This window comes from Amia ocellicauda, chromosome 11 (assembly GCF_036373705.1).
Source record: "Amia ocellicauda isolate fAmiCal2 chromosome 11, fAmiCal2.hap1, whole genome shotgun sequence".
In the NCBI taxonomy this organism is placed as follows: domain Eukaryota; kingdom Metazoa; phylum Chordata; class Actinopteri; order Amiiformes; family Amiidae; genus Amia; species Amia ocellicauda.
In genome coordinates, this window is record NC_089860.1 from 37,085,388 (window position 1) to 37,095,737 (window position 10,350).

The window sequence follows — 10,350 nt, forward strand, 5'->3', positions numbered from 1 at the left end:
ATCAATAGCAAAACACCTGGAGCAGATGTTTCATGATCTTTCTTGAGGTGACTGTCGGTGTTATTGCGTTGGGTGTAATCTGATAAACAATCACATCTGGGGCTCCCTGCATAGACTTCGTTATGGACACCATTTGTTACTGCGAAGCTGCCGATACAACTGTATAGCGCAGTGTATGTTTGTCTCTTAACAAAAGAAGTCCAATATCTGGATTACAATTTGATTTTCAAAACCGTTTATTAAGGTTGCAAATGGCCCTGGCCTTGAAACATTAGTGTATAAGGATACATTTATTGAGCATGAGCATATGGGAACAATGTGCAATCTCTGAACTCCTTCCTTTCAGTCACATAGCTCCAGTTACACATTTGCATTTTTTGGTCTTCAATTTGTTGGCATTCAGAAAGCTAATTGTTTTACTTTCAAGTCTATACAAGGATTCATTAAAATGCTTATGGCTGTTTATTTTGCATTTGAAAGAATTGTAATAAAGGTCACAGATGCCAAGCGTAAGATGTCAGTGACTGTTGTTAACAACCGAAAATAAAGACAAAGGGCAGATTGAGATGTACCTTAGAGAGAAAAACACAAAACAGACCAACACTGAACTTCAATAATTTTATTTATGTGTAACAGTTTGCAGACACTTGCAAACCACTGAAGACATTAACATGAAGTGCATTAATTAAAAAAAATCTAATCTATACAAACTTCTCCTTTATGGCAATTTTAATTGGCATAGTTTTTACCCAAGAATACAAGCTACAAACTCAAGAGCAAAATCCCTCCGATACCGATCTTACAAACATTATGTTTTTACAAACATACCGTACTGGACTTAAACACCATTAACTGTTATTAATGACACACCTACATATATATATGTATATATATTTAAAAGCAGTTTGCTTACTTGTATAAGATTACACTCAAGTAATGGGCTGCAATTGACAAACTGAATTTACTTTGTTTACCTCACTAGGTAACTATTCAGTGAGACACACAGTGCCAATAAGAACAAGTTGAAAAACACGTATGAGGAACATTGATGCTGCGGAAATACCCACAATTGGAATCAAAACTTCCATTTCTCTCATATTTAGTCAAGTTATATAAAAGAGCACTTTCCTCAGATGCATAAACATCAGGTATTTTTCCCGGTCGGAGATTTGTCTTTTGCTACCTACGGTGACCACTATGAAAATGCATTTCCTCCCCACCATCATGGCAGTGACACATCGGCGGTTTCTGTGGGCAGCGGAGAACATTAACCTACTCAACGTCAGTTTCAACAATGACCCCCCATATACACACCCCTGCGTCCCCACAACATTAGGAAATTAACACATTAATACTGTGGAATACCAGAGACTTTTCTACCTTATTAAAAGGTCATTTTTTTGGTTCCCAGTCAACTGGCATTCTTGCGAGGAAACCAAACTGTTTAAAAACTCCGTAATTCCTGCAATTGTTATTTAAATGAGGCTGTAGAAGTCCAGCCGAATTTTAAATACTCAGATACAATATGCATCAACTTACAACAACTTCTGGCCTTGCCAGTAATTTATCATATACCATAGGCCAGAGAAGGATATATCCACAGGTGTATATACATACACACACACACTTGTGCACCAGCAGAATACAAATATTTCACGTACACAGTTGAATGGCAAGATCAATTTCCTACGTAAAATGATGCACTTACTGCGGAGAACCTCCGGGTGAGAAGGGATAATAAGACCCCAACGGGCAACACTAGAGCGGTCCTACTTCCACAACCCCACGGTTTAGAGATCTGTGGAAGCACTCGAGAAACGAGGCAAGAACCCCTAAACAGTCCCTTGCCACTAATCACTAATACAGTGGAAGCGGACAAGGCCAAGTGACCCGGTGTGCAGAGGTTTCACCCCTGCGACTTCAGGCTGAGGATTTCCGCAGCAAGTGCCTGCGGGTCGAGCAGCTGGGGAAACATGCTCATAACCGCGTCCACCTTGTGGGGGTTGAAGATCGCCAGCAGCTTCTTGCGGACCTCCTTGCGCTCCTTGTGGTAGGCGCTATGGGGAGGAGGCCATGGGCGCTGATCCCCATACTGAGCGCTGGACACTTGCTGGGCCAGCTGGTGGTGGTCCTGGGGGTGGTTTGGCCGGGCTGGCGGAGGCACCTGGAAGGGATCTGACCAGTATTCACGCATGGGTTGGACGCTGCCCGGGTTGTACTCGTTCGGGAGGCTGTACTGGTGCACCTCGGCATGGTACGTCGGCCTCCCGTAGGAATAGCTGCGCTGACCATTGACATTGGGGTTCGGGGAGCCACAAAGATCCGGGCTGTACTGCTGGCCGTTGGCACTGGCACTCATTGACTTGTGGGAGCAGCAGCCGTGGTACTGGTGGTAGCCGTCGTGCCTCTCCGGGTTGGTAGAGTGCATGTAGATCTGCCTGCCGCTGGGACAACAGCACGACAGTCTCTGGTCAGTCGTGTAGTGTTCGCTATGGCTGGACTGGCCACGGGACCGCTCCGAATACTGGCTCTCGTAGGATCCCAGGCCCGAATCCAGAGGCTCTTGGGAACTAAAGAGGAAGGAGCCCATATCAGTCGGAGACTGGTGGTTGGACCACTGGGACTGGTTATAGACCATCTTGGAGGACCTCCTGTTTGAGGTCATGCCGGCAAGTACCAGCATGTTTTCGGACAGATGGCCTTTCTTCAGAGAGTTGCACCGATCAAGCAGTAACTTCTGCTCCATCTCCTGCTCCAGGCTCAACCCAAAGCTCGGGTCAGGAGGGGCAAGGTTGTGCGTCAAGGTTGGCTTCTTCTCATCCTTCAGCGTGCTGGCCGGAGCCCCTGCCCTCGCCGCAGACAGCTTGGCGTTCTCCCGCAGCTCGTCGGCCACCGAGCTCTGGGGCTGGTTGAGACGCTCTGGGTGGTAGAACTTGCACTTGATGCCGTAGGTGCACTTTTTCCCTGAGACGCAGGAGGAGAAGAGAGAAGACCGTGAGTGAGTATCGTCATGGGCAAGGTACTGGATCAGGTCTCAAGCAGCATCTACCCGTGAATACTTCTACCACATTGAGTACTGCCAGCAGACCTGGACCGATGGGCACAGTGGAGGCAGTTTACAGTTATCAGTATGGCGATAAACCTTTGCTTCCGTTTATCTGCATTCCTTATTAGCGGCATACCAATGATTCACAATATTATCAGGCAACAAGCCTGATAATATTGTGAATCATTGGTATGCCGCTAATTAACAAATTTTACAGTCCTGACAGTGAAAGGATCTTTATAAACAAAACTTCTTTAAACCTGAATGTGTGGCACAGAGGTATACAATACAGATTTGTTTATGGCAGGGGCTGCCGGTTTGCACACAGCAGGTCTTACCGTATGGACAGTGCTGGCGCCTCGGTTCCTGAACAAGGGGCTTCTTCCTCAGGAAGTTATCCAAGCTCGGACCATGGCGTCCCAGAGGGTCATCAGGAGGCATAAACCTGGGCGGGACGGCAAGGACAGTGAGGGTCCGATTCACATTTGAAAATAAAACCCCAGAACCAGCATCAAGGAAGCGTGAATGCAACAAAATGACCAAAAACCCGAGACTTGTATGAAATGTAATCACTCAATTGCGACTCGAGGCAGGCGCTGCATCTTACTTGTCATTGACGAAGGAGTACATGAGCAACCGCTCCTCAATGAAGCGCTTCCACTCGGGCCGCTCGCTCTGCAGGTCCCGGTATGTGTCGTTCGACACGATGATGCCGTCGGACTCGTGCGCCAGCTTCACGATGAAGCGGTCGTCGTAGCAGACCACCCGCTTGCCCCCGACTCGGCGAGAGGGAGTGAACACCACGATCTTCTTCTTCTCCAGGTCTCGTAAAATATGTTGGTCTGAGAAAAAAAAAAAAAAATTACACATAAGCAACAAATACACAGGGTGAAAACACCAGACCGACAGAAAGCTCACTCCCCATCACAGAAATAACCCAAGACCATCCTTAGGTAAAAGCCTAACCAAGCAAGGATTTTAAACATTTAAAAAGAGGCAGGAAAATATTTAGGATTTCTTTTCATAATTTGTGATTTGTAAAGACTTGTTTATTGCGAGTAAAGTAACGTTTCAGAACATGTGAATTGATGGGAGTTTTGGCTTTTTTATTTTTATTTCAGTTCGATCAGCCTAATTAGGGAGGCGACGCGGCTGTTCGAGAGGTTTGTAATGTTCAGTACTTGTTGAGTTCTAATAACTGCTTATCCACCTTCATGACACAATGGTTGCATTTCTCTCCTGGGTGTGTTATTACACATACAATGTCAGTTGACTCTTCCACAGGTTTAAATAGAAAATGTAGGTCAATTTACAATGTACAATTATATAATTATATGCAATGTATATATAATGGGTATATATATATATACACACATACCCAAACATACACATACATATACACACACACACACACACACACACACACACACATACATATACGCATACAATGCAGTGCCCCCCCCCCCTCATATTAAAGATTGCATTTCCTAATTCAGAGTTTAAACTGGTTCACGCTGGCAAAGTCTAGTTTTAATGTACTTAAAAAAAAAAAAAAAATCCCTAATATGAAGAAAAAGCTTCGATAATTCAATTTTGGACTGTATTTGGACTTCTACTTCATCCAATAGTTAATCATTCAACAGTTGTTTTTGATATATAAATAAGGAAATAAGTAGTTTATATATAAAAATCCCAAGTGAAAAGATAAATGGGAGGCGTTCAGTAGATAATGCAAGTCTAAATTGCCTTTGGAAAATCTATTTCCTTCTGGGGAATTCCCAGCCTCGTTTCAATCTTCTCTTCCTGGTACTCGAGCAAACATTAACCGTTCCCTCCCCCTGACGGGAGGCTGTTTAAGAGCAACAAGTTACAGATTCCACTTGTGACTCCTGTGCCAACAGAAAGCTGTAACAAGGAACAAAAAGCACAAACAGAAATGTGTGCGTTATATAACTAGCATTTCCTCACAGCCATCGTTAAGCTCGGAATTCCTGATTGATATTCAAACTGCAAAAACTGCGTAATTCAAGAAAAAAAAAAAAAGGAGACATACATGACATGACAGATCTAAGCTTCTCCCTCCTTCATATGAGCTCCCCTGTAAAGGTAGTTCATGCTTCTCAACTTTGCCACATAGCATGAGAAAAACAGGAGATCCCGGTGATAAATAAAAAAACAAGTTGAGGGGGTATTGTACAAATTGCAGATGTTATGTGACTTGAGCAGAATGATTAACAAACTTGTTCTCACAGGCTACGGTCTACTCAAAACATCACTACCAGTAATAGGCTTGTTATACATCTTTAATCAAGTGTGTGTGTTGGGTGGGGGTGATCACTCTATAAAATGTGCGTTTAAATCAGCCCAGAATATGATAACTGGTGGAAGTGCTGATTGCAGAGAATACTACAAAACTCTCATTCTATTCACCTTTTCATAAAAGGAACTGCAAGTGTGTGGAAAGCACAGTCTTGAATTCAGCGGTTTCGCGCGATGCAGAGCAGGACTAACTGGATCGGGCGTGTTCTTATCTCCTGTACAATATACCTGTTATGGGCACATCGGGCCGGGGCTGCTCCTTCCTCCAGGAGGGCACGAACACTGTGATGTCCCCGTGGCCTCTCTCCAGGAAATAGTTCACAGCCAGCTGAATCCCCCGGCAAGAAAACACTTCCTTGTTGCCATGACTGAAAGTACAACAAACAAACATGAGAACACCGGGACGCCACTGTCAAAACGTCACCAATCCCCCTGGAGCACTGAGCCGGGTCGGGTTACAGGCAGGGAGACAGAGGCCTGCATGGAAGGCACTGACGCACACCGCGGTGCTTAAAGGATTACAAAGTATCGATTAAACATGCCTTTGGGCAAAACAGGAATTCTTTTAAAAAGCCGAGTTTTAAGAAAGGAAGGATGAAGCATCAGTATGCCCCCCTACAATTAAACACCAGGTTCCTTCATTTTACAGATTATATTCAAGAGGAGTTTTGTCATAATACAAAAGTAAAATCTATACATTATCACTATTGTGTACATGCAGTTTCAGGAGACTATATGCATTAAATCAAAAACATTTAAAATAGCACATCCAACCTAATCTAACCAAGAAAATGTGATCCAGTAACTTTCACGGACAATCAGATTTCCTTATGGATTATAATGTAATCTAAACTCATTAGTGAAACATTACTATTGTGGAGTTATTTTACTGCAATTTACAGCACCGTCACCCAGAATGTCAGGTTTTAAACCTTTGTGTGGTCTTTACAGTGGCTAATTTCACTGCTATTTACATACCCAGCTCTGGTTAAATATTTACCAATCTTTGAGCTGCCAAGTTTAAAAAATCATGTACGTTTCCCATAAAGAGGTCAGAGGTGGAGAGCAGCCAGATCGTTGACCATTAACTTGGCAGACTACTTATTACATAACCTCACTTATTTATTAATTTCTGGATCTTTTTTACACATTTAAATTGGAGTAAACCTTGGGTTGAGGTTCAGACACTGTCATGGCAAAGATTTAAAACACAAAAGGTCTGGTCCAGGGCTTTCAGTTTAGTGCATTTGGAAGTTCTTCAAACTCCTTTCATTCATGGGGGGCTTTTTGCATTTATTTTGAGTAATGGGATAAATGGTTTGTACGTTACAGTAACTTAAAGACCTAGGTACTGTCTTTACTCATAGGTAAATCATTTGAATTTGTGATAATCTGGCCTCAAATGTAGTTTCTATTGAATTCTATTTTGCATACACCCCTGCCAAAATGGTGGCAGGTTTCGGACACTGTTCAGTCAGAAATGCTGCTCCCGATAAGCACAGAAGAATGAACGATATAATGAACTACCTGAACCACCAAACAGCATAGTTTCCAATCAAGGAAGCGCTGGTATCTTTTCAGATACATGATATCCATTTAATGTGGGACAGATAGAGGAAGAAATCTAGTTCCCTTTGGAGAGAATCCAAAGGTGGTCTAGCAAAGCACTCTCCTACATTACAGACTCGCCGGGACACGAGCGCAAAGCTACTCGGCCTGTTCGGGTCACAAGAGACCCTTTCCAAAACGCCGAAGGAGGAAGTGTTGCAGGGATTTGCATTGCGATTTGCATGCCAGGATTTCAAGTTCAGCACAAGCATGTACAGGAGGAGTCCAAATGAGCCAGAAATTAAGGAAGCGGAGTGGTTGTTTATAGCAGTTCTGTCAACACCATCGCCCCTTGGAGGCTGTAGAGCAATAACCGATTAGACTAATAACAGAACTCCCCGGCATTTTAATTTCTTGTCTAGGTTTCGACTCCGAACTTGACTTCAAAATCAGCTACATTTAATTTGCTTAGACCACAGACTGAGACCATGTTAATCCATGACTTAAAAGTTCTTCTGTTCAGTTTGATGATCTGGACTTTCTGGTGTGGAGAAGTACAGAGATCTGGATGAGCTACAGGGAACACATCATGTCCAAGGCCCTGACAGAGGCTGGCCATTGGAAATAACCTCCCCGATTGTGTTCCCCTCAGAGGAGCAACTGAGAAAACCCACAACGTGAAAGAAAGCAAACTTAACACATTCACGCACCTCATGGCCACATTACTGCCGTCGATAACGATTGGTCTCAGCCGGTTACCTTCCTCCCTCTCGTCCTCGGGGGGTGGTGTGGCCGGGAGGCTGGCGGGTTTCTTGGCCGAGCTGCCCCCTCGGGCGACCAGCACGTGCCCTGGGGAGGGAACGGGTGCCACCTCTCTCTCCGAAGTGGCCACGCCACATCGGACCAGCTCCCCCAGGACCGTGTTGGTGTCGGCGTTCAAGCCCAGTTTCTGCAGGACGGCCTTGACCTCGTCCAGAGAGTAGCCCAGTTTGCGGAAGAAGTCCACCTGCAGCTGGAACTCGCTGGGGTCCAGCTGCCCTGCCCCAGAGGAGCCGTGCTGCTCTCTCTCCATCTCCTGGACGGACGGTAGGCTGTTGGAGGCAGGCATGCGCTCTTCATTCAGACGCAGATCCGGGATCAGGGAGCTCCATGAGGCGGGGCTCTTCTCGGCCGAGCTCAGGTGCGGTGCTCGCGAGTTACCAGACCATCGGGGGAAATCCAGCGCAGCACTCTTGAGATGAACGCTGTCCAAGTTCATCGTTTCCTCATCATGCTTTTACTGTGTGTCACACCTAATTCACAGAAATGGGGTGAAGAACATGATTTAGCAATTGCATAAAATACTGGGTTTACCAATGGCATCATCAGCTTATTTGGACACGTGACTAAGACTAATGCACACACAGGCAATCGTTTCTAGACGAGCCCTGATCAATGATCTCACCCGTGCGGTTAATTGATATTACGCTGCACATATTTTATAGACCACAACATCCAAACATTTAAATTCTTCTAGATGTTTATCTTGGATCGCAGATTTGTGCATCACTCCTTAACGTCACAAGCGCTGGCTGGGAGGCCTGCGTTTGAGGACTTTACATGTGTGCGTAGTTGAGCTGTGGGTGGAAAATAAAGGCTGTATAGATTTGTTCTGCATACATGTTTTAATAAAAAAAAAAAAAAAAGCTAAATACACACCCATTCCAAAGCTCCCGTCAAACTGACAGCGAGGAAATAGCATCCATTCGACAGTGTACTGAGCAACAGAGTACTTTTTATGGACTTTTAAACACTGACATGGTTGATTGAAATATTGTGTGCCCATCAATGACTCATTTCACAGCCATGTATAGATCACACACAGTAATACAATATTAATATTTGACGATTATACAGTGTCAAGAGCAGGCCTGCAAGATGATAACTGCAACAGTGAAAAGATCAGAGCAAGTCACGGTGTATAAAATGAATCCATTTATACAGATTTTTGACCCAATTGCATTTTATAGTAAGTTCAAATGTCAAAATACAAAATGTACCAACACTGCTACTACTCTTACTACTACTATTATGAATGATAATCATCAAGCTGAGACGGCAGTATAGGCAAGCATATTATAGATTTTTGCACTTTGTATTTCTCTTATGTTTTGTAAGTTACCCTGGACAAGGGCGTCTGCTAAGAAATACATAATAATGGATACATTTCTGGGAATTGTATCAATTACAGATAATGTATTGTAAATTGTCATTGGCAAAATACAACATTAAAGTGGGAAGTTTCAATGTTGCATAGTTTTACAATGTATAAAACTGGAGGAAACAGCCTCTGAACCAGCGCTGAGGAGCCAGCAATCTGATCTCCAGAAACAGCCCAGCCCTCGACCTATAGATTAGAAACTTCCAAAACCATAAAGCCTTGTTCAGATCATAAAATACAAAGCCAGGCGTGCCAAATAACACTGTATCAAAGATCTCTGGCACCACGTTCATATATAGGGTACTTACATATAAGAAACGCATGAATGTAATACTCAACGAATACTTGCAAAGGCTTTTAAATCAGGTAAAGCAGCTTTCGCGGTTGCGATTACTCAAGCGATACTCCGCTGTAAGTGAGCCAGTTCAGCTGCACTGCGCTGCGCTTCCTGCTGCGGAGCTCTGTGCTCAGGCTGTAAGACTGTGTGAAGCAGAGGACAGAGACTGGACACTGGACACTGGACACTGGACACTGCAACCTGAGCCCTGAGCCCTGAGCCCCCAAGCCACGTACCGTCCTGTGCTCTCCGCCGCCGCGCCGCGCTGCGTGTCCGAGTGCGCAGGTCCGAGTGCGCAGCGCCTTATACTGCACCTGTCCGGTGACGTCACCAGGGAGTGAAACACTGTAACCGCGCAGGCCCCGCCCCGGACATCGCTCATAGAGGCCTGATCAACCAGCATCTGGACCATTAGCATGATATCACACTGTGCACAATACCTTCTACACCTGCCTGAAGAGCAACAAGCAGGCCTACCCCCAAACAAACATTATATATATATTATGCACTTGTTTATTAGCATGTTTCCCTTTATATTCATTAATATCCATCAGTCTAATTGTTAATGTAATACAACAACAACATCATAATAATGTTATATATATATATATATATATATATATATATATATATATATATATATATTAAAAGTGCATATATGTAACTGTACGGCTTCTATTTTACTCCTACTGATAGATATTATTTCCATAGAAAACACAACATGTTCAATTCTTACTATAATGTCTTTCACCAACAATAATAATAACATCAATTATAATAATCTATAGTATAAAATGAGATACAGGTCTAATCAGGCCTTTCCAGCACAACCTGCCTGTCAGGTAATCTGAAGTGCTGCACACGAGGAACAGACCAGTGTTGTTCCATGGAATTACAAAT

The 10,350-nt window shown here is 43.9% G+C and overlaps 1 protein-coding gene across 2 annotated transcripts; it reads right to left on the reverse strand.

Moving 5' to 3' along the window:
• Positions 1-604: 604 nt before the first annotated feature.
• On the reverse strand, positions 605-9,752 carry zc3h12aa (zinc finger CCCH-type containing 12Aa). Of its 2 annotated transcripts, none has more exons than XM_066717754.1 (6): positions 9,687-9,752; positions 7,624-8,205; positions 5,594-5,733; positions 3,654-3,888; positions 3,385-3,491; positions 605-2,964 (listed from the first exon to the last, which is right to left on the reverse strand). In XM_066717754.1, the coding sequence occupies exons 2-6, from the start codon at positions 8,169-8,171 to the stop codon at positions 1,907-1,909; spliced, it is 2,088 nt and encodes a 695-aa protein (XP_066573851.1). In that variant the 5' UTR covers positions 8,172-8,205; positions 9,687-9,752; the 3' UTR covers positions 605-1,906. The 2 variants fall into 2 exon arrangements, with proteins under 2 accessions (XP_066573851.1, XP_066573852.1); XM_066717755.1 differs by lacking the exon at positions 9,687-9,752 and adding an exon at positions 9,422-9,656.
• Between the last annotated feature and the right edge of the window lie 598 nt (positions 9,753-10,350).